At 42.7% G+C, this 25,018-nt stretch overlaps 1 protein-coding gene across 5 annotated transcripts in view; it reads right to left on the reverse strand.

The window, feature by feature from the left end:
• Positions 1 to 11,196: 11,196 nt before the first annotated feature.
• SMARCA2 (SWI/SNF related BAF chromatin remodeling complex subunit ATPase 2) overlaps positions 11,197 to 25,018 on the reverse strand; it is a 187,991-nt gene continuing 174,169 nt past the window's right edge. For all 5 annotated transcript variants that reach the window (XM_025188130.2, XM_075931662.1, XM_075931661.1 and 2 more), the window contains 3 exons: positions 15,291 to 15,423; positions 13,491 to 13,633; positions 11,197 to 12,105 (listed from right to left, as the gene is read on the reverse strand). In XM_025188130.2, the coding sequence (XP_025043915.2) occupies positions 12,070 to 12,105; positions 13,491 to 13,633; positions 15,291 to 15,423 (312 nt within the window). In that variant the 3' untranslated portion in view covers positions 11,197 to 12,069. The remainder of the gene's footprint in view (positions 12,106 to 13,490; positions 13,634 to 15,290; positions 15,424 to 25,018) is intronic.

A 25,018-nucleotide genomic window follows, 5' to 3' on the forward strand; every position in this document is an offset into this window, starting at 1 on the left:
CTTACAAGGCATCCCCTTAATACAGAATTTGTCATGGTCTTGTAAAAGTGGTGAACATAAGGGTACAGTCTGCCATATGTATATATCATATTCCCATGTTATGTATGGGTGTCACTCAAGACCCCAGTCAGTGAATTACCAATGCAATAGGGCCAGTGGTATCAAAGATTTCTAATGTATTTAAGTGAATCCTGAATATCTGTCTACTGTTCAGCCCAGGGAGGAAGTTGCAGCTATTCTTCTCTAGTAAAGGCAAAAGGAGGAATAAAAAAAGTTAGACAACTCTCTAAGTTACAAAAGTTGCCTCACCATAACATTTTCAATAAGCTTTCCATTTCAAAGGGAAACAACAGTACCACGACATGTTAGTGCAATCTATCAGACTATATTTCTTGCTGGTCATTCCCAGTGAAGCTGCTTCTCTCTATTTATCTAGATGCTTATATAGACCTCATTATCAGAATATCCCTAACAGTCATTCCTTGATTCTACTCTTGAATGGATCAGCATTCATGTCATACTCCCTATCAGTAACCATCCCAAGTCTGTGAAGCTAATGAGACGAAATCTGATAATGAATCCTGGTCACCTGCCACCTAAGGCATGATGCACATATGGTAAGAAGACTCTTGCAACACCCTTGTGAGATAGAGAAGTATTAAACCCATTTACAATTGGGGAAATGAGGAAGAGGACAAATTAGATGACTTGTCCAAGGACACACAGGAAGTCTGTAAGAGAACCAGGTCCCACCTTTCTAGATTCAGCAATGTCTGTGTAAATTTATCCAGAGTGGCTATACAGTAAGGTTGTTAAGGAGGTCATATTTTGATGAGAGTGTCCCTCATATGCAATTGTAATGCTCTGCAAAGCTTTAAAGAGTTATTTTTATTACAGTTTCTAAACATTTATATATACTGACAGGAGCACTTAGGAGTTCTATGTGCCTCTGCAGTGTGTCAGACATACTCAGCTACACTGCATCGTCCCTTGACTTTATGATCGTTGAAAGACTCTTCTAGAGACATAAGAGTGCTCAAGTCTCACTGGGGTTACATCAAACAGAAAGCTATTACTGCTAAGAGCAATACATGCTGGTCTCAGAAAACGAGAAATGTGACGTGAATGGCAAATAGGGAGACACTTTTTCTTCCTCCTCTTCCATTCAGTGGACTGTTAAAAGGACTCATGACTCTAGATGTTGTGTGAGGCAGCGCTGAACATTTTGCAATATTAGCTGTTTAATTTCCAGAAGAACAAAGAGAGTCTAACACCCCTTGATGTGTCAGAAGATATGTCTGACAAAAACACACCTACTGTGCTGTTGAAAGTATCAGATTTACCCTATGTGTCTCTGATTTCAATTAATAGAACGAGAGAGAAAAGAACAACAATCCCTAAAGGGAGAATCCTATCAATGTAACATGAATTGTAAAAGAAAATTATGGAATAAAATCTGATTTAAATTGAGCTTAGCCAGAGACTATTGCACCTGCTGAGAAAAAAAAATGAACTGGAGAACTCAGCCAGTTTTATCTCCTTTGTAGTGGACGTCACTATCTAGCTGTCTGTCTATAGCTTGTTTGCTTGCAGTGTTGTTGTAGCTGTGTGGGTCTCAGGATACGAGACACACAAAGCGTGTGAGGTAATATCTTTTATTGGAACAATTTATTTCATGGAAGCAACAAGCTTTTGAGTTTTACAGAGCTTTTCCTCACGTCTGCAGGTGACCAGTATGCCTAAGCTAAGTATATAATGGGACAGACTGTCAAGCATTTGTTAAGCATATGTGGTTCACGCATCCCACAAGTGACTACTTAAAATGAAGTGGGTGCTTAGGGTTAGCAGGCAGTAAAGTAGACTGTGTTAAAAATTGTAATAAGCCATAAAGGCCAGTATCTTTATTAAATCCATGGTTTTTAGTGTCCAGACAGGCTTACGTGCATTAAGATAAATGTCTTGGACATTCTCTTCAGAGCATATTCTGTGGTTTCTGAGTGCCTGGCTATAGATAACTATAATTTCTTGGCATGTCTGGGGTGGTCACTGGATCTGTGAAGGTATGTGTTGTGATCCATGGCTTTTCTCTGAAATAGTCATTTGTAGGGTTCCAATATTGAAGCTAATCATGGTGTCCAGGAAGTTGATGTTGGAATGTCCTAGAGTGAGTTTGATGAATGGGCAAGTGTTATTGAAGTTGTGGTAGGAATCTAAGAAGAAGTTTAAATAATCTGTCCAGAAGATGAAAATATCATCAATGTACGTTATGTATATTGTTGATTTTGTGGCACATTTTTCCAGATTCTTCCTCAAGGTGGCCCAGGAAGATATTGGCATATTAGGGAGCCATTTTAATTATAAGGGGTTTAGTTTTCTTGTCTCCTTCTGTTTATAGGAGGATATAACACTTACTGTCTGGATGCCACATTTAGATTTGGGAAAAAATGCAGCACAGCAGATTATTTGGGAGGGCCAAACACAATAGTAGATAAAATAAAGCAACAACAGTGAATGATCCCTGATGCTATATAAAATAGTGGCCTTGAATATCTAATGTATATTCAGTCACTAGTTCTCAAGGTTTGGAACAAGTTACCATTGAAATCTATTTCTTCAAGCCGTGGTGTTCCAAACAGACTCATTGGCTCCTTTGAGGGCTGCAGGATTCCTATATGTACTCCTTATGGGTCATTCTTCTACAACCAGCATAGTATCAGGCTGTGTGAAAAAATAATTTGCAGTCTTCAAGCTGAGCAGAGTTCTATTTGCTTTATCTCCAGTATGTGGATCCATGGATCAAACAGTTAACTGATAAATTAATACTAATGCAAAACAAACATTAACTAGTTAATACTCTCAACAAACCTAAGAGGTTGGCGTTCTGAGAATGTGAGGCACAAGATAAATTATCTTATTCAGCAACAGAGTCAGAACTAGGTTGAGAATTCTGTTGAACCTTGTTCCTAATCCAAAACTCAGTGAGCTATAGTATGTCTGTGTGTACACTATAATATAATGGACATTATGTTCTGGTCCAACTCCTGCCTAGCTTCAAAAAGCAGTATCACTGGAATATGTAAATAGATTGTTCAAAAGTTGTTCTAACAGCATCTTTAAGATGTTCTTTTGGCTAAGTCAGTTATGGAAAAATTCATCAAAGTAGGGAAATTTCTAACAGGCAACTGAATTTATCATGGTCTTCTCTCATCCTGCAATGGAAAAGACAGTCCCCACCTCTAATGAAAGCTAGGAAACAAAGAGAGTAGTTTATTTGTAAACCCTAGCACTTTCCCTTCTGACTCAGCTAATCAAAATCCCGACAAACGTACATGTAAGTAAAGAGGCAGGAAGTAAACACAGGAGGATAGAAGAGGGTTATTGTTACTGCATCCTACAATGAAATGAACAGAGACAGCCAGCAGGACAAGCAATAAGACAGAAAAGGGGAGATGACTTTACCTGGGGGCATAGATTGCAGCAGCATCTGGATGAAATAATCCTGTGATGTGAGCGACAGTTTGTCCCAGCAGTGGTGGATGAAGAAATAGGAGAGGTCCAAGTGTCAACACCACATGTTTGATTTGCTTTCGCAGCCCTCGTGCCTGTAAGGTGTTCATTCCACTCACAGTGTCTGCTGATCATCAGAAAGGTGATTTTGCAGGTTGTTTGTGTACTCTTGTCTTTTGCACTATTGATCCTCAACATCTTGGAGCAGTATTAGGGCCATAAAAATGGAAACATTCTTTAATTGTTAAGTACGAGCTAAATGACTGCAAAGGTTCTGAATACTCAACCTGCTCATGCCTAGGTTCCACCTCTTCTGAGTCACAAGTCTCAGGAAAATCCTGATCTGGGGAGTTAGGATTTAACTGCCCATGACCAGAGACTTCTCTCACAAGCATACGGTCTGTGTGGAGGTGCTGAATGATACAGAAAAACCAGGCCCTGGTGGAGATGGAAGGTTTAGCTAGCAAAAAGGGTCTAACTATGGAGCGTTGGGTGGGCAGGAACATCAGGATGGAAACATCAGGATGGAAAAAGATGAGATAGGAAATGGATCACTTGATGACTACCTGTTCTGTTCATTCCCTCTAGAGCACCTGACATTGGCCATGGTGGGAAGACAGGATACTGGGCTAGCTGGACCTTTGGAGTGACCCACAATAAATGCTACGGATCTGAAAGGGGGGGGAGGTATATTTTTTAGGAATTTCAAAAATTAGATCAGCAGAGGATGCACATTGGGGAGGAAAAACATAACTTTAAAATTCCTCCTATAAACCTTTGCCTCTACTGTTTGCTTTGATCCTGTCATTTTGAAGGCCCCCAGTGTTCAGTTTTTATCAAATTTCTCCAAAACGTTGCCAGGTTTTGAGGAAGCAAATATTTGGGGTTTGCAGATTTTAAGCTGAATTCGGGCTCAGCTCCCCACGCAGAGTCTCTGCTGGACAGCACAACGCCTCTGTGGGTAACTGCCAGTGGGTGGCTGCCGTATAGTGGGAGAGCAGGAGTCTGGGAGCTGGGTTCTGGCATATGAGAGGGACTTTCTGCCCATTCCACTCTCCCTTCACCCAGCTAACTGGGAGCCAGGTGAGAAGCCCTCATCTGCTTTCCCTGAAGCAGACAGCCCCCTCCGGATCCTGGCTTTTCAGCACCATTCTGTCGGCTTTAGTGAGATGATCAGGGAGACCACCCAATTGCTCGCCTCAGGGAGCAGGAGGCTCATCCCCACCCCGTCCCTCCTGTGAGCACTGGGCATCTTTCCCCTTCTATCCTCCATTCCACCAGCCAGCCACTCGCCCTTTTAGTTTTCACCAATTTTCAATTTTTTTTAAACAATGAAAGTGCCGGGAGATTTTACACAAAATAAAAACCCAAACCAAAAGGCTGTAATGATTATGTACAGTCAAGAGTGCACTCCCCCTCCTCAATTTAGAAGATTTTCAATTTTTTCCCCATGAATGAACCATACGCTATGAGCAGTAAATTACACCTGAGCCTACAGTGTGAATAAAGCTATTGCTTCATTTCTGAGGCAGCTGATAACGTGAAGCAAAGGAATCTGAAGCATGCACCAATGGCCTACTAATTGCACACCATTTTGGGGTGTATTGCTGCATCAGCTGTGTCTTGTGCCTCACACTGCATGCAAGGTGTCACAGTATTATCGGAGACACACCTTGTCATGTCTCACTGCCTGAACAACAACATATATTGCTAGCTACAGTCAGGGACAATGGTGATTATACTTTGGGGAGGTAGGAATCCTTGTAGTCTAAAAAAGGATATAGTGACAGAGAAAATGATTGTAGCAAATAGGTATGAAAAGCATGAAAAATAATCAAGATGTTGTACATGTGGCTGGACATATATAAAGAGGAATATGTTTACATGCATTAAAGCAAGTGGGTTTGCATATTCATTGTTTCTTTGAGAAGGTGCTAGAGAAACAATGCTAGAGGAATATTAATCTAGGACCTGAAATATATTAAAGTCTTAGAAATGTTATTCATCTGACCCACTTACAACACTGTCTAGCTCCCATGGGAGAAGATGCACCAAGCTAACCTCCGAGCAGTTCTTTCACTTTGCTTGCCTCCCACAGTGCCCAAGCCAAATTGCTTCCAGTTTTATTTAAAAGGTTTGTTTCATGTTAGATATGGTAATTCAGGCAGGAAATGGGTTAACTTCCTGCTTTTCTGGGCTATTGTATGTAAAAGCAAATTTGCTTTGTGTGTCTTGATTTCATATTGGAAAAGGGCTATTCTAGGAAGAGTGGGCACTAACTCATTAAGCATGAGGTTTTTGTTTACTACATATTCAAATCAGATTTGCTTTTCCCCTTTTCTATAAAGGAACTACGGATGTAATATTTGATTATGTTATCCCAAGAAAAACTGGGAAAACTAATTTAATAACTAATTTACTGATATGATTAGAAGATTACAGAGAAAAAGGTCAGGAACTAAAAAGAAGATAATGGGGCTTGCATAGAAAAATGGAGAGGTAAGGAAGAAAAAGAACATGCTGGGAAAAGTGTGAGCTCAAGTCCCCAGAAAAATGAGTAAGACCAATCCCAAAGGGGATATAATAATGGTTTAAAATGCCAGCAATAATTATATGTTTTTCTTCAAACTCAGTGTGTGAAATGCAGATCCCTTGTAACTGGAAGTTCTTTGAGCTATATGGTCCCTCTCTGTATTCCACATTGTCAACTCACAGGGGCATGGCCAAACAGGATTATGGATTCGCTTCATAACAGTGAGGTGTCTAATGAAAGCTTATGCTTAACTGATTCTGTCTATGCTCTTCTTATACTTGTATGATTTTTGCATGTAAAGTTATGAATATGGACTCTGTACTTATATTTTAAATGTTCTCTGTCTGGGATACAGCAATAGGCGTCGAACACCTATTGGGAGGAATAGTTTATTGAGTGGATAGCTCTGTTAAATAGCGATGCTGCATGGACAATAGCTTTCAAGTCTGCCAATAGCCTGAGGGGAACCTGCAGACCAGCAGGCACACCATGGCTGCTTGCTTAAGAGGATATGGACAGGTCACTTGATCATGCGATCAGCTCCAGTTTGGGAGGTACCATCACTCAGGAGAACAATGGATTTTCCTTTGTATAGGCAAGATTTTAAAAGTATCCTGAGTGTACCTCCATCTTTGTCTTCAATCCTGCTCTTGACTTCAGAAGCAGCCCTGCTATGAATGGAGAGCAGGAAAGGATCTGATGACATGTCCTAACCTAGGATGTACACAGAGACTTTTAAGCTAGCAGTTCGTTACATCTCTGTTAAGAACCTGCATCAAGAACTTGGTGATTGATATATGTAATGTGTTCTCTTTAACAATCTTACTCTCAACCTTTTCTTTCTTTTTATTAATAAACCTTTAGATTCTAAAGGATTGGTAAAGCATGGTCTTTTGGGTAAGGCCTGAGGTATACACTGACTTGGGACTGTGGCTGGTCCTTTGGGACTAGGAGAACCTATTTGGAGTCAGTGAGATTGGTTTTATAATCTCTCACCTGGGTAAAGTGTGGTGCTAGTTGTGGAACAGGTAAAAGCTAGAGTGTCTAAGGGGATTGCTTATGAGACTTCTTGCTGGCTAGCATGGCAGCTGAAGTGCTCTGTGCCTTACGAGGACTCCAGTGTTGGACTGTAAGTCAACCTGGTTCTAAGCAGTTTGCCCTGATTTGACCCTCTCAGCGGTGCCTCCAGACCAACCTGTTATAGTGCACCATGATACCAGGCAAAAATTTGTTCCTGAATAAAGATATTTAGTTGGTGTAACTCAAGAATTGATCTCCAATCTCTGTTCTTGGAAACTATGAAATAAGGGGTTGTGATAGGATGCCGCTCATTGCAGGAGAGTCAGTCTCTTGATGAAAGATTTCCTGAGTATGGTCCCCAAGAAAGGATCAGGAAGAGGGGCTGTAGTTGGAAGGTGACAAACTTGAATCTGTAGCCAAAATGGAAGATCTCTAGCACTTATTTGTCTGTTACTGCATCATCCAGTTGTGTGCAAAGTGGGCAAGATGACCACCAAAAATTTGAAGGGCAGTATGGTGCGGCATACAAACTGGTATGCGGTGTCGAGCATCCCAGCAAAAGACATTCATAGGTGGGGTTGAGTTGCAGCAGTAGAGATGGAGAAAAATGCATAAATGAGTTTTTACATCCTTTCTTGTTTTCATGACAGTTTGTAATGGCACTGGTGATAAAAAGACTGTGAAGAATGGGCTCTGGACCTTTACATATGTGTTTTTATTTCAAGGCTAAGGTGTAGATGCCTCCAGAGCAGAGGGCTAGTCCTAGGGTCCTTAAGAGAACATAGCAATTCATTGGTCTTCTCACCAAAGAGATTAGATTCAAAGGGCAAGTCCATTGTGGTATTATAAACTTCCATAGGGAACCCCAAAAAGTGATGTCATGATTTACACCCTGTAACTAGATGCAATATGGACGTATCCACTGCTGTCAGGAGTGATGTCTCAACAACCAGATCGTCCTCATCAATGAGGGCTTGGAAATGAGCCCTGTCTTCCTGGGGAAATTCATTTTTGAATTCTACAAATTTGGAACAGCAATGGTGATTGGTAATTCTAAACTGGAGGGCCATTCCAAAAATACTTTCTTCACCAGAAGATCAAGGTGTTTGGCACTGTGATGGGGTGGAGGCGCCCCGCACTCCAGTCCCGCCGGCAGCCGCTTATCTGGCAGCCCCCGTGCGAGGGGGCGGGGTAGCGGCGTCAGACGCACCACGTGACGCAGGCCGAGTGACGCAGGGGCTGGCTTACCGGCTATGCGGCAGCTGTTCCCGGGCGGCTGCCCCGGCCGAACACCCATGCACCGCTGGCCGGCTGGGCGCCGACGCGGGGAGGAGCAACGCCGGACCGGAAGCAGGGCCACACCGGAAGGGGTGGGATCCCGCGGTCTGGGAGTCTGCGCGGGGATTTAAACTCCCGGAGATGCTGCAGAGAGGGGAGGGAAGAGGAAGGGGCCTCTCGCTGAGGCCCAACAGCGGATGGAACCCAAGGCAAAGAGGTGAGCCTGGAGGCAAGGGGATCTGACCGCGGAGAGAGGAAGTAGCCCAGGGCAGGCAAAGGGAGCCTGTGGGCTGGCGAGTTACGGCGGATCGCCCCGCCAGCTGGACTGGACAGCAGATGAGTCCGTGTCCTTAGGGCCCTGGGCTGGGGTCCGTGAGAGGGGGCGGGCCCGGACCCCCCTCTCCCCGCGGTCGGCAAGGGACGTGTCTACAGGCACCCTAACCATTTGCAGAAGTGCTTATGGTCCTTTATCCTGGATTTTTCTGTAGCTATCTGCATCACTATGAAGTTGGGCTCTGAGTGGGTAAATAAAGAACTCTGTTCTTCTGGCTGGCATCAAATATTATTTTTCAGGTCTTCTCAGGGTAAAGGCACAAGAGACGGGTGTACTATATAACACTGGAAGATTCCAAAATTACCTTGTTCACTAGGGGGTACATCTAGACTACAAGCCTCTTCTGAAAGAAGCTTTTTCAAAAGAGCTCTTTCAAAAAAGCTTCTTTCAAAAGAGATCGTCTAGACATCCACAAGATTTTCAAAAAAGCAGATCACTTTTTCGAAAGAGAGCACCCAGGAAATCTGGACGCTCTCTTTCGAAAAAGCTCTGTTTGCATTCAAGAACGCTTTTTTTTGAAAGAGCTCTTTCAAAAAAAGGCGTTTTCTCGTAAAATGAGGTTTACCGCTGTCAAGAATACCACTGCATTCTTTCGATTTAATTTCGAAAGAACGCGACAGCAGTCTAGACGCAGGTGAAGTTTTTTTTAAAAAAAGGCTACTTTTTTCGAAAAAACTCTGTAGTCTAGACATAGCCTGGGAAAGCCACCCTACTAGGGCCAGAGGAGTGCAGTGCCCAAAAGACTATACTAAGTGCTGTAGACCTCCTCAAGAGGAGTTTGAAGGTTAGCTGCCACCCTCTACACCAAAGCAACTGGTACCTGCCTGAGGTCATGAGGTGATGATGATGATACACCTGTCAGAACCATTGGGACTGTCTCAAATTCCTCTTCTGCAGGCTCTGACCTCTTCTGAGTAGAAGTGTGTAGACAGGGTAAGGAGAGGTAACGGTTTCAGTCCTTCCCAGAGTTCAACATACAATCTTTAAATGACATTTGGAAGGTAGCATAAAAAATGAGAGACCAAGGGTTCAAGTAAATTTAGAGAACTTCACTGTATCAAATTCCAGGTGTGGAGCTTTTCATATTTTCAAATCTTCAGCAGCTGGGGTTTTCATAGGAAGTGACAACTGATTGGCTGCAAGTATTACAATTAACCATAATGTGAATTCCCAATCCCTCATCATATCCCAATAAATATTAGACTTGTAAAGCAAAAGCTGAAATCTCCATGTGGTATACAGTGATGAAAATAAAGAGATATCAATGGCTAGATTGATCTCCTAGGAAGTCTACAAATTATATTTGCTCCCTCTAGACACAGGGACATTTTCTAAAAGAAAGCAAAAAGAATGTTTATTTTATTGGGCAGTTGTAGCCAGACACAAACCCCATCTTGTTTTTCCACGAACCCCATCTTGTCCGTCCCCTCCTCCCCCAGAGAGCAAGAGAAAGGCAGTCAGCCTTTGATGCCCTGGGAACGCAGGTGTGCTGCCTGTCCCTGATTCTACCATAAACAGAAACCAGACAGTAAACGGGCTAGCTGATGACCCGGGGCCTCCCGTCGCCCTGATGGCTAGTACCAGTAATTGACACGCCTGCACTGTCCCAGGAGAGGAATCTTCGCCCATCACATACCAGAGGTGCCCATTGTCTGCATTTTCCCAGGTGTAAATTATGCTTTGCACCCTTCATGGGAAACTTGGTGTTCAAAGCCATTTTTCCTAATTGGCCACTTGAGACCAGGAAGAAGCCTACATGACCCAAGGGGTATAAAAGAGGTTCAGCAGCCCACCCCATCTGAGCTCCAATCATCTATACCTGCTGGCAGGTATTGATTGTCTCCCGAGGACTGTGGGACGCCCAACCTCGCCCTACTTCTTCCCGAGGGATTGAGAGAAAAACGCTGGCCATGCCAAGTCTGGAACGCAGGGGTAAAAATATATACCTGCTATGTGTATTTTGCATGCATTTAATAAGAGCTCAGAGAACCAAAAGGGTTTCATGGTACCTGTAAGTAACTTATTAGTATAATTTCTGTCCTGTCCTTTGTAGTGGCTGTGTTATCTGTAACACAGCAGTAGCATTTAACAACTAAGTTTACCCTGTAACAATAAAATAGTAACTGTTTAAGCTTTAACCTGACTCCTTCAGTTGCTGTAACAAAACCAAGCACAATTTAAAAGAACTTCAGCCGGTCATAAGGGACTCACTGCCCTGACCGTCGGCTGACAGCAGTAGACTACAAACTTTATCACTCAAGTTCCAGTTAACATTTTGAGTTGCATAGATGCTGTAAGTTATGGTTTTTAAGTAGCTCTTGTCTTGTAATTCTTTATATGGATATTTCTGGCTAAAGCAAGGAAGTGCTCTTATTATTACCTGTTTAGAATAGAATAGCTTAGGTCTAAATACCAGGGACAACCATAGTAAAGAGGTATTTTTCACGGTCTCCTACATGCATAACAAGAGGCACCTACTTACACAGCTAAATTACTTCTTTATTATGAAAGCACCATCACCACATTCTTCAAAATTACTGGAATTTTATTTGCCTCAGGCTTATGACTTGCAACCAAAGACATTGTGCAAAGAAAGCAAAGATTAAGTACACTTTAGGGAAAAAGGTGATAATCCACATTGGTAACATAGAAGATCAGATTGATGAAAGAAGCCATCCATTACACTATATAGACTGCAATATTCAATAGCATTTTTCAATCCAACTTTTTTAAAAATCAAGAAAGAGAGAAAAGCAAAGTTTACAGTAGACATACATTTTATAGAATTTGAAATATTTTTTCTGGAGATAGAGCATAAAGTGGAAAAATGTATATGGACAAGGTGGGGAAGAGGCTAACTACTGTACATTTATAAGCTTTTAAACAAAGTTGCATATATGTACCACAGTGTAAAAAAAAAAAAAAAAACCACACAGAACAAATAAAAACTTTGAAAATTGCCTGATGAAAAATAAAATAACCAGCAGCTTTTCATGGCTTCTCCTGGTTATCAATGCTACAAAAGACATATTTTTTGTCTTTCTGATGCCATTCAAAAGCATCTCATCAAATGATAAAACCAGGCACAATCAAACCATTACCAAGCTAAACCCAACCCATAGAAATATACTATCAACCCACATTTTTCCATCAAAAGCTTGTTGTTTTTGTTTTTTTGTTTTTGTTTTTTTTTTAATCTTATGAGGCCCATTTGGTCACAATATGTTACATTTTTTCCCCTTTTTTACACCATGATATCATATGTTTGTCTGGCACTATCCTAAAACTAGTCTATAGAAGATGAGACTACAGAAACAACCCAATGTCTATCTGATAAAATGAATTCACTGGGTATAAAATGACAGACGGGAAGGGGGAAGAGATTAAACCCTATGGATCACTCATCATCACTTCCACTTGCTTCTGACTGGTCCTAGAACAGAAAGAGAAAAAAGAAGGTCAGATTCTTTGCCAGCGATTTTTTGGAACGCAACACAATAGGAAGAAGAAAAATAATACTTAAATTGACAAATCAGGATTGTCTTAGCACCAGTGTTGATATTTCTGCTCCCTGACATATCATGCTCATTGGCTAAATCTCTTCAGAGAAGGGAAGTATTGGAGAAAGCAGTGTCTGGAAACATTATTTCCTCCTGTTTGCCCCGCAATCTAGAAGTTCAGCAAATTTTGCTCTAGTATGCTGGCACGAAGGGAAACATCTACGGTAAATTCACAATTCTTAGCATTTTTGGGGTGGAATGGTGCTGAGGTGAAAATGAACAAATCTTGTTTGTTCCATTTTAGAAGTGCAAAGGAAAGCCTGAACAGCTGAAAAATGAGCTCAAAAACTGCCTGTGTTAGTAGCTCCTGTGCCTTTATTATTTAGCACTAACTCTTATTTCCAAAGACTAGTTAAAAGAAAAGTTGTAAAGGTCTACTTTGCAAGATTCACAGCAAAGTTCTTTTCTCCTCTTTAGAGGTTTTGTATATGAGTCTAAGGGTATGTCTACACTGCATGCTTACTTCAAAATAAACTATTCCAGAAGAAATACTTTGAAATAGCTTATTTCGAAATAACATGCCTACACTATGGGGAAGCCTCAAAATTAGTCCAAGGCAGGCTTCCTTAATGTGGACATGCTACCTCAATTTAGAGCCCAGGAGGCACTGGAGAGTAATTACTCTGAATGGCCCTGGGGAGGAGCTATTTTGAAATAGCAGCAGTGGAGCGTCCACACTACTGCTATTCCAAAATAGCTATTTTGGAAGAGACGTTATTCCTCATGGAATGAGGTTTACAGAAGTCAGAATAAGACAGCCGTTATTCCGAAATAATGCCATTGTGTAGATGCACCCCAAATACTTTATGGATTTCTTGTCTTTTTAGAATTCATGTGACTCATTCTCCCTCTCACAAGCGAATTCTGATATAAAAGTTTGCTTAATATTTCCATACACAAAGAATTGAAAGTTGTGATTACTTGCAAAATGAGGGAGAAGGGCAACAGCTGCAACTATTTTCAAATAAAGGGAGCATCTACATTGCACTGTAACTCAAAATAAGATATGTAATTTGAGCTATGAAAATTGTGTATCTTATTTCGAAATAACTTATTTCGTCACTTGGCATTGTCTACACAGTGCCAAATTTTGAAATAAAGCGCTATTCTGAAACCTCCCTTAATCGTCATAGAATGAGGTTTACAGAGACGTTGGAATAGTGAGCCCGAAATAACAGGCTTGCTGTGAAGATGTGGGATAGCTATTTCGGGATGTGTTGCAAAGTAGACGGACCCTGACTCAGTGACTAAAACTTACATTTTCATCTTGATCTTCATCGCTGTCATCATCGCTCACAACAGGCTTGGCTTTTACCCGGCTTTGTCGCTTCTTGCCTTTCCCTTTGTCCCGATTTTTCTCATCCTTTTTATTCAGCTTTATTTTCACTTTCACAGATTTTGCTGCAAAAAATCAACATGAATGTAACAGATGCCTTTAGAGTAGAACCTCAGCATTACAAACACCAGAGTTATGAAGTTCATGTGGAACTGGACATAGTCAAGCAGGCAACAAACACACACACACACACACACACACACACACACACACACACACACACACACACACAAAACCCCCCAAAGAAATACAGTATACTAAGCATAATATTAAATGTAAATTCTTAAAGGAAACATTTAAAAAAAGATTTGACAGAGGAAACTATTTCTGTGCTTGTTTCAATCAAACTAAGATGGTTAAAAGCAGAATTTTTCTTCTGCATACTAAAGTTTCAAAGCTGTAGTAAGTCAATGTTCAGTTGTAAACTTTTGAAAGAATAACCTTAACATGTGGTTCAGAGTCTTGAACATCTCAGAATTATGAACTTCCATTCCAGTGGAGCTGATAACTATGAGGTTCTACTATATTTTCTTCTCTTTCCTTTTTCTCATTCAATATAGAAATTAGCTATCTGGGCCCCCAACACAGCTTTGTAACACCATGTCTCTTTTCATGAACATTCTCCTCCTGTAACAGCCTAAAAACATCCCTCCCCACTGCGTTCTTTATCATGCCTTTGGAATATCTGATGTGGAGATATTGTTTATATTTGTATTTTCCAGGATAGCTTGATAAAAAACCCGTTTCTTTGAGTTTATTAGCTTCATCCTCGGTTTGCAATTAAAGTGTGGGGGTTTTTTTGGGCGCGGGGGGGGGGGAAAGATGGCTGCAGGCTGCATTTGGGTTTGGGATTACTCTGAGAACTGCTATGCAACAGAATGCATTTTATTTTTAAAATTATTTTTCTTGCTTGTGAATAGCAAATATATGCTTTTCGTCAGAGTCAGGTAGTACTGCTTTAAATTACATAAATACCAGCTGGGGTAATTGATCATCTTCAGATAGGTGGCTTTCTGAATAGCGCAGTAGGGTCTGATTCCAAAAGATCAGCTCATTTCCTAACAGCTGAATGATCTCCTCTTGTGTACTGTAAAGTAACTGGATGTTGCTAAGGCAACATGTTTTAAATTATCAGGGTCCTATATGGTGAGCAGGGCTGTGATTAGAACATGTGAGGAAAAAGTGGTTTGTATGCAGGCAGGAGTCACAGGATATACCATTATAATGGTCCCCACCAGAAGCTGGCAGTTAACTATTAATTTTGGAAGTCTTCCAAAAGTATTTTGGCTCAGTTTCAGCTCTGCTTTGGATTTTCCAACAGAAGGTCTGTCAAGGAGCATATGTTTAAAACCAACATAAACAAACAAAGAAGAGCACAAAAGAAATACTAAAAGGTGGTCAGTCAGAGGCAAGCTGGTTCACTGTTTGGGTAAGTCCCATATGAACAGGTAGGAAAAAGAAACATTTCTATAATTTTTGTGGATTTGGGAGTTTTATGATTAGAGATGCTTGAAGTCTTTGTTACAGTTCTGAGAGACGTTGCCAGAACAGAGCAGCCGACCAACAAAGAGAGAACCATTATAGCAAATTTGAACACACTGCTTGTATTAAAATGGCTAGTGGAAGAATGAAAGCTGGTAACCAGTTTCCATATACACACTGAAGAGACTGAGTACCATGTGAAACCTGCTTCCCTCTCTCAGATTTGAACTGGGGACTTACATTCTGACTCTGACTCATCTTCCTCATCATCTTCCTCATCATCATTGCTTTCGTCCTCGCTCTCTTCCTCTTTGGCAATCTTCTGTCGGGCACTCTTGAACACTGACTGGAGAACAATAGAATCCTCATAGATCTGTAACAGGAAAGCAAGCTTATGTCAGAATGGAAATCCAACCTCCATCAAAAATTCACAGCATGGAACATTTTCCATGCCAACCCACAGAGCGGGTGCCCCCCACCACTACAAGTAATAAAGCTTGTTGTATGAATTTTATAAGAAATGCTGATGTTGAATTTTTCACGATCTAAATGAAGAAACCCGCTGACAGTATCACAAAACGTAAGTCTCTCAATGTATTCCATTTAAAACTTCCAATCAGAGGGAAAAAAGTCCATCCTCGAACGTTTTTCTTTTTATTGCGTATAGCCATTAGTATTCTAACTACAGGCAGTCCCCGACTTACGTCGGATCCGCACTTACGAACGGGGCTCTCTCGCCCTGAAGCTCACAGGCAACGGTCAGCCACCTGGACCTCCGGGGCGAGAAAAGCTGCTCCTGGTGCCCCTGGTCTGCTGGGGACCGTCTCCAGCAGACCAGGGGCATCGGGAGCAAAGCCGCAGCCCCGGCGGGTTTGCTTGCGGTGGCCCTGGTCTGCTGGAGACGGTCCCCAGCAGACCAGGGGCACCGCGAGCAAACCCGCAGCAGCGGCGGGTCCCCTGGTAATTTGCCAGAGCAAAGCCTCAGAAGCGCGGGAACCCGCCGCGGCTACGGGTTTGCTCCCGGTGCCCCTGGTCTGCTGGGACTGTCTCCAGCAAACCAGGGGCACCGGGAGCAAAGCGGTCCCACGCCAGAGCAAAGCTTCAGAGGCGAGGCACCCCCCGCTGCCGCTTTGCTCCCTGTGTCCCTGGTCTGCTGGGGGGGGGGCGCAGCTAGTGTGCCCCCCCCCAGCAGACCAGGCTTTTGTTGTGGACCCTGGGGCAGAGCAGCTGGGGCGCTGCCGGTTGGTCCCGCAGCGCTGCTCTGGGCACTACTGGACCAACCCGGCAGCACCCCAGCTGCTCTGCCCCAGGCGTCCTGATTTAGCCGCTGCTGAAACTGACCAGCAGCGGCTGAATCAGGACTCCTGGGGCAGAGCAGCTGGGGTGCTGCTGGGTTGGTCCAGTAGCGCCGAGGAGCGGTGCTACTGGAGCAACCCAGCAGCACCCCAGCTGCTCTGCCCCAGACGTCCCCAAGTCAGCCGTTGCTGAAACTGACCAGCGCTGATTACAGGAAGCCCAAGGCACAGTTGCTCTGCTCCGGGCTTCCTGGAATCAGCTGCTGATCAGTTTCAGCAGAAGCTGACTTCGGGTTCTTAAGTTGAATCTGTATGTAAGTCAGAACTGGCGGTCAGTTTCAGCAGCGGCTGAATCTGGACGCCAGTTCCGACTTACATACAGATTCAACTTAAGAACAAACCTACAGTCCCTATCTTGTACGTAACCCGGGGACTGCCTGTATTGTACATTTCCATTACATTATAACCATCTTGTAAAGCATTCAGAATGAGTCTTCTGAGACAAGTTCCCTAACTATTATTTGGATTACAGTATAAAATATACTTAAATAGTGACAAATAGTACCACCTGGATACTAAGACCTCCAAGATGGCTAACGGAAAGAACCTGTGGCAAGCTGTTTTCTCCTCCCTGTTTGATACAAAGACTTAAAAAAAAGTGCTATTACATAAAATTCTTCTCTATTAACATTTCTAAAGCTGCTAAACATCTTTGATCCAACAACTTTCATCTTAACCTTGTCCAAAGAGCATCTATGAATGTGAGGATTATTAAACTAAATAGTTTGCAAAAGAAACACTTCATAATCATCTTTGCAAATGAACTCATACATGCTGTTCTACAGACCTTAGGAGTGATGTATTAAACAACTGAATGTATATTTCTATATTACTTGGATTATTCAGATAGCTCATAGGTACTTTAGAATTGCAAACACATTTATCCCAACTAAAGTTAATACAAGATTATGTATACAAACACGTATCATGGGGTGTACTGGGTTTACTAATCATAATGATTAAGAGCCTTAGCATTGTTTGTTTCTAGTTAATTGCATTATTAAATAAGTCCCTCTCTATAGGACATAGGTAATTTGTGAGCAAGACAAAGAACAGACTTTGGCAGCCATCACAACGCCTACTGTTTATGAACTGCATCACTGCACAAAACATCACCAAACCTACAGATATCTGCTTTGATGCTTCAAATGGTTCTGAGGACAAGTAGTAAGGACAACCTGGATCATAATCTAGGGATGTAAGTGACTAGTCGACTAGTCAACTACCCAATAAGTAAATGCAGAGAGAGGCAACAAGGGGTGGAGCATGAGCCAGTGCTGGGGGAGAGGAGTTGTCTTAAAAGTCTCCATGGGGGGAGTGAAGGCAGGGGGGAAATGGCGCAAGGAGGAATTGAAACAGTCCCGCTCACACTGGTCCCACTGCTGCTCTTTTCCCTTTGGAATATACAAGAGCCACCTGTGCCTCTTGTACATTTCAAAGGAAGAGGCACAGAGGGCAACCTCTGCCAGCAGGGACTGCTTTGCTCCCCGCTTGTGCAGGTTCCTGCTGCCTCTCTCCCTTGAAATATAAAAGATCCAGGGGTAGCTCCTGTACATTCCAGAGGGAGAGAGGCAGAGAGAACCATTAGGACGGCTAGGGTGTAGGACACCACAGATCTAATGTAAACATTCCAGTGATGTATAATCCACTTCAAGCCTTGGTAAATTGTTCCAAGAATTGCCATTATTAAAAATGAGTGATCTAATTAGAATTTGAATAGGTCTAGCTTTAATAGCCAGCCATTTTATTGTTAACACCTGTGTCTCCGAGATTAAAGAGGCTTCAATTATCAAATCTCGATTACTTCTGTATGTGGTTAAAGTCTGATCAAATCACCCTCTATCTGCTCAGTAATGATCACCCATTTACATTTACATTTTGAGACCTGTCAGTTAGCCAGTTGTTAATCCATTTAAAGTGTGCCATGTTAGACAGTACCATGTCAAACTTCTAGAATAAACTTCTATTAATATTTCATCAATATTATTGATCTTATCAGCCAAATTTGGAATCTCATAAAAACACATATCCAGTTAGTTTGACAAGATCTTTTATAAAACAATATTGATTTGCATGTATTATATTGTAGGACTTTAATTCTTGTATTATTTGAGTCCTGTAACAGCACTTCCATTATTGTGCCCAAGATTAATGTCATGCTAACTGGCCTTTAGTTATACAAGTCATTCCACTTTTTAAAATAGTGACAATTTTATTTCACCAATTTTCCAAGACTTATTGAAAGTCACCATTAAGAATCTAGGGAGCTACCTGGCCAGCTCTTTTAAAACTCTTACATGCCAGTTATATGGACTCAATGATTTAAAAGTATCTAACTTTAGTGGCTGCATTTTAACATCCTCCTGAGTTATTGTTGAAATGGGAAGAATTTAATTATCATCATGACATGAGTACATCCTACTATTTGCCTAAATACAGAACAGAAATATTAATTGCACACCTTATTTCTTTTTGCATTACTTAATCATAGTATCATAGAACATTAGAACTGGAAGGGACCTCGAGAGGTCATCGAGTTTAGTCCCCTGCCCTCATGGCAGGGCCCAGTACCATCTAGACCATCCCTGATAGAGGTCTATCTAACCTGCTCTTAAATATCTCCAGAGATGGAGATTCCACAACCTCCCTAGGCAACTTATTCCAGTGTTTAACCACCCAGACAATTAGGAAGTTTATCCAAATGTCCAATCTAAACCTCCCTTGCTGCAGTTGAAGCCCATTGCTTCTTGTGCTATCCCTCAGAGGACAAGAAGAACAATTTTTCTCTCTCCTCCTTGTGACACCCTTTTAGATACCTGAAAACCGCTATCATGTCCCCTCTCAGTCTTCTCCTTTCCAAACTAAACAAGCCCAATTCTTTCAGTCTTGCTTCATAGGTCATGTTCTCTAGACCTTTAATCATTCTTGTTGCTCTTCTCTGGACCTTCTCCAATTTCTCCACATCTTTCTTGAAATGCGGTGCCCAGAACTGGACACAATACTCCAACTGAGGCCTAATCAGAGCAGAGCAGAGTGGAAGAATTACTTCTCGTGTCTTGCTCACAACACTCCTGTTACTACATCCCAGAATCATATTTGCTTTTTTTGCAACAGCATCACACTGTCGACTCATATTTAGCTTGTGGTCCACTATGACTGCTAGATCCCTTTCTGCAGTACTCCTTCCTAGACAGTCGCTTCCCATTCTGTATGTGTGAAACTGGTTGTTCCTTCCCTAAGTGAAGTACTTTGCATTCGCCCTTATTAAACTTCATCCTAGTTACCTCAGACCATTTCTGCAGTTAGTCCAGATCATTTTAATTATGACCCTTAACCTCCAAAGCAGTTGCCACCCCTCCCAGCTTGGTATCATCTGCAAACTTAATAAGCATACTCTCTATGCCAATATCTAAATCGTTGATGAAGATATTGAACAGAATCGGTCCCAAAACAGACCCCTGCGAAACCCCACTTGTTATGCCCTTCCAGCAGGTTTGTGAACTGTTAATAACTACTCTGAGAACGGTTATCCAGCCAGTTATGCACCCACCTTACAGTAGCCCCATTTAAGTTGTATTTGCCTAGTTTATTGATAAGAATATCATGCAAGACGGTATCAAATGCCTTACTAAAGTCTAAGTATACCACAGCCACTGCTTCTCCCTTATCGTTATCCTATCAAAGAAAGCTATCAGATTGGTTTGACATGATTTGTTCTTTACAAATCCATGCTGGCTGTTACTTATCACCTTATTATTTTCCAGGTATTTGCAGATGAATTATTTAATTACTTGCTCCAATATATTCCCTGCTGCAGAAGTTAAACTGACTGGTCTGTATCTTCCTGGTAGCTCTTATTTCCCTTTTCATAGATGGGCACTATATTTGTCCTTTCCCAGTCTTTTGGAATCTCTCCTGTCTTCCATGATTTTTCAAAGATGATAGAGAAGGTATCTGAGCCTTTAGCTATCAGCTCCTTGAGTATTCTAGGATGCATTTCATCAGGCCCTGATGACTTGCAGGCATCTAAATTTTCTAAATGATTTTTAACTTGTTCTTTTTTATTTCATCTTCTAAACCTATCTCATTCCCACTAGCATTCACTATGTTAGGCATTCCTTCATCATCAGACTTCTTGGTGAAGACCAAAACAAATAAGTCATTAAGCACCTCTGCCATTTCCAAGTTCCCTGTTACTGTTTCTCCCTCCTCACTGAGCAATGTGCCTACCCTGTCCTGGGTCTTCCTCTTGCTTCTAATATTTATAGAAAGTCTTCTTGTTTCCCTTAATGTCTGTAGCTAGTTTGAGCTCGTTTTGTGCCTTTGCCTTTCTAATCTTGCCCCTGCAGACCTGTGTTGTTTGCTTATATTCATCCTTTGTAATTTGACCTAGTTTCCACTTTTTAATATGACTCCTTTTCGATTTTGAGATCATGCAAGATCTCCTAGTTAAGACAAAGTGGTCTTTTGCCATACTTTCTATCTTTTCTACACAGCGGAATAGCTTGCTTTTGGGCCCTTAATAATGTCCCTTTGAAAAACTGCCAACTCTCTTCAGTTGATTTTCCTCTTAGTCTTGCTTCGTATGGGACCTTACCTACCAGCTCTGAGCTTGCCAAAATCTGCCTTCCTGAAACCCATTGTCTCTATTTTTCTGTTCTCCCTTCTACTGTTCCTTAGAATCATGAACACTATGATTTCATGATCACTTTCAACCAAGCTGCCTTCCACTTTCAAATTCTCAACCAGTTCCTCCCTATTTATTAAAATCAAATCTAGAACAGCTTCCCCCCAGTAGCTTTTTCAACCTTCTGAAAGAGAAGGTTACTCATCTTCCTGTAACTGACGTTCTTTGAGATGAGTGTCCCTAGGTGTGCTCCACAGTAGGAATAGGTAAGTCCCAGCACCTCAGAGCAGATTTTTGCTTTGGGGCCAAGCATGTGCAGCCACCCTCCCTTCAGTTCCTTCTCTATCCAGAACCCGACATAGGAGAACAGCTTCTCTTCCCTCCCTCCCACCCCTTCCTTGAAGTAGAAGGGAGGGTGGTGGAGCACCCCCAAGGATGCTCATGTCGAAGAACGTCAGTTACAGGAAGTCGAGTAACCTCCTCTTCGAGAGAGACAGACACGTCTCTGGAGGTGCTCCACAGTAGGTGACTGAAAAACAATTTGTGTTAAGGAGGTAGGGACTTCGGATCAGGTAGGTAAGTTGTTTGCAGTATGGCTTTCGCTACTCTAGTGTAGTGGAGAGGTCCGGAGGAAAGTGCATAGTGCTTCGCCAAGGTGTGTTCTGATGCCCATGTAGCAGCAGCGCATATGTCATCAATGGGAACCTTCCTAAGGTAAGCGACCGAGGTGGCGACTGTTCTAGTCGAGTGTGCCCGGACGGAGGTAAGTGGTGGTAAATGGTTGAGCGAATAGCATAGGGCGATGCAGTTGGAAATGCAAGGAGATAATCTTTGGGATGATATGTGACTTCCCTTGTTGCGATTAGCAATGGAAATGAAGAGTTGTGGAGATGATCTGAAAGGGTTTGTTCTGTGGATATAGAAGGACAGTGCCCTTCTGACATCACGAGTATGCATCTGTGCTTCAAAGGCATTGGCATGAGGCTTTGGAAAGAATACAGGTAAGTGTATAGTCTGGTTTAGGTGAAAGATGGAGTTTGGTAAGAACTTGGGGTACAGTTGCAGCGAGACTTTATCCTTAAAAAAGTTGGTAAACCGTGGGTCAGCCATTAGGGTGGCCATCTCACCTACCCTATGTGACAACATTATTGCAACTAGGAATGTTGTCTTTAGGGTCAGGTAGAGTAGAGAGCATGTGGCCATGGGTTCAAATGGAGCATCATCAATACCAAGTGTTGATCCTATGGTTCTTGTGAAGCGTTAATGTCAGGATAGGGCCTGAAGGCCTTTTAGGAAGCGCTTAGTAATAGGATGTGCAAACACTGTGGTGTTATCAACTGGCGTGTGAAAGGCTGCCAGATGAACTCTGGGCTCAGGGAAAGTTGCGATATCTTGAGATGCAGTAGGTAATCTAGGATTGTAGGGAGCGGGACATTCTGTGGTGATGTATTGCGGGAGGCCACTGAATGTGTAAAACGAGTCCGCTAGTTAATATATGTCCTTCTTGTTGTAGGGGCCCTGCTGTGTAAGATGACATTTTGTACCTGTCGTGAACATTGGAGTTCTATGCCTGTGAACCATTGAGGTATCATGCTTTGAGGTGAAGAGTAGGAAATTGAGGGTGAAGAGTATCGGTTCCTGGTTGGGATAGGATGGTCGAGCTGTGCGAAAGGGCGATTGGGTGGTGTTGGGCTATTCTGTTTAGGAGGGGAAACCATGGTGTCGAGGCCAACAAGGTATTATTAGGATCACTCTTGCTTTGTCTCACTGTATTTTTATGAGTACTCTGTTGAGGAGGGGAAGGGGGGGGAGGATGTGTAGAGCAAGGGAACGTCCCATTTGAGGATGAGAGCATCTCTGAGGGAGAGGTTCCCCATGCCCGCTCTGGAGCAGTACAGTGGGCATTTCTTTTTCTTTGGTGACATATAAGTCTATGTGAGGTTGTTCCCATCACGTGAATATGTCCCTCAGAAATGAGCTGTCGATTTCCCACTCGTGGTCTTGGGGTAGGGTTTTGCTAAGGACATCCGCTGTTGTGTTTAGGACACCGGGAAGGTGGCATGTGCTTATGGAGATGTCGCGAGTGAGGCACCAGTTCCAAAGTGTTATGGCTTCCTTCCAAAGAGCCTGTGATTGTGCCTCTCCCTATGGCTCCTAGTTGTAGCGGATGATAAACCTCCTGCTGCAGAATGTTCTCTGAAGAGGGATGGGGTGGGTGAGTGGGGTGGGGGAAGACAGAGGAAAGGGATGGTGTATCCAAAGGATACTATCTATATCACCTACTTGTCAGATGTGATGGTGTGCCATTTGTCAAGAAATGGCAGCAGGCGATAAGTGAAAGGTTTGGTAGTATTTGAGAGCTCTGGAGGAGGTCGTATGGTTTTCGGTCTCTTGACAAATGGCTCAAATTTGTTTATTTGGTTGGGATGGGCGGTTGGAGGTATTAGTTTGGGGCCGTCGACGCTGTTGTCTACTACAGCCACGTTGCCGATATGGTGGGTGGTCTTGCCTTTGGTAGTGGTATGTAGGTTGCAGGAATCTTGGCAGTATGGTTGATATCTGTACTGTCTTCTCCTTGTTACAGGTGTTTGGATCCCCAGAGAGCATAATGTCCCCTGAAGTCTTTCACTGAGTGGAGAACTGCATTTGTTTTTGATGAGAAGAGCTTCTCTCCTTCAAATGGCAGATCTTCGATGGATGGTTGGATTTCTTGAGGGAACCGAACCACGAGGCTTGTTGCATGACAACTGCCGTGGCTGTGCATGATATTGCCTGGTCCTCTGAGACAATCACTCTGAATTGCACCTTCTTATTGTCTGTTATATCATCAATAAAGATGGTGAACTTTGCATAATTATTGAAATGGTATTTGCTGAGAAGTGTGGCGTAGTTAGCGACTCTCATTTGTAGCGCAGATGATGTGTACATCTTCTTCCCAAGTGAGTCAAGTCTCTTATTGTCCTTGTCGCACAGCATGGAACCGTTTTGTTGCTTATTCCTCTGCTGAGCCGTGTCCACTACAAATGAGTTTGGTGGTGGGTGAGTGAATAGAAATTCTGAGCCCTCTGGTGGGACATAATACTTGCAGTCTGCCTTTTTGCAGGTAGGTGGAATTGAGGCAGATGTTTGCCACAAAGTTTTGGCAGGTTCGTCGAGTATGGCCGAGTTAATTGGCAAGGCAAATTTTGCAGAAGGTGTTCCCTGGAGGATATTTGAGAGTTTGTGTTGCGCATCCTACACTTCCCTTCATGGGAATGTTCAAATGGGTTGCAACTCTCTTAAAGAGGTTCTGAAAAGAAGAGAACTCCTTGGTGGTTGTCGAGGATGGTAGCATGATGGCCTCATCCGTACCAGACGGTGAGTTTGTGTCAAGTAATGCCGAATTCGGGGAATGATGATCATCAATTTCATTTCACGCCCTCCCCGTTTGAAGGGACTGGATCAGTGGAGAGAGCGCATTTGTTTTATGCTTCATTTTGTGTATTCTCTTCTTATGTTGAGGCCATGGGTTCCAAAAATGCCATGGAGTGGGGAGGGCATTGGTGGTGGCATCCATGAATGCGGTGCCCAGAGAGCCACGGCTGCTCTGGTGAAGTCGGGCTGGTCAGAATTAAATGACAGTCCTGAGGTCTCTGTACGTGGAGACAGATGCGGTGAGAAAACCGCTAAGTCATCAACTCCATCAGTTGATAGAGTGGAAGGTGACGCTTTGTAACCGGATAGTGGTGAATGAGGTTGTCTGTCATTACTCAAAAATGGAGAATTTAGGGTAAAGAGATCACCAGGTCTCTGTGCTCCCTGTAGCTAATGGTAGGAGTGTGAGGCGCCAAAGTGCTGTTGCTATAGAACAGTGGTGCACAACCTTTATTCATTCACTTTATTCATTCATTCACTCCAATGGCCGGATCAAATCGCCGCGCGGCCGCCAATGGCTGGGCCCAGCCCCCAGCCAGCCAGATCAAAGTGCTACAATCCCCAAGGAAGAC

This window comes from Pelodiscus sinensis, chromosome 6 (genome assembly GCF_049634645.1).
Source record: "Pelodiscus sinensis isolate JC-2024 chromosome 6, ASM4963464v1, whole genome shotgun sequence".
NCBI lineage: Eukaryota > Metazoa > Chordata > Testudines > Trionychidae > Pelodiscus > Pelodiscus sinensis.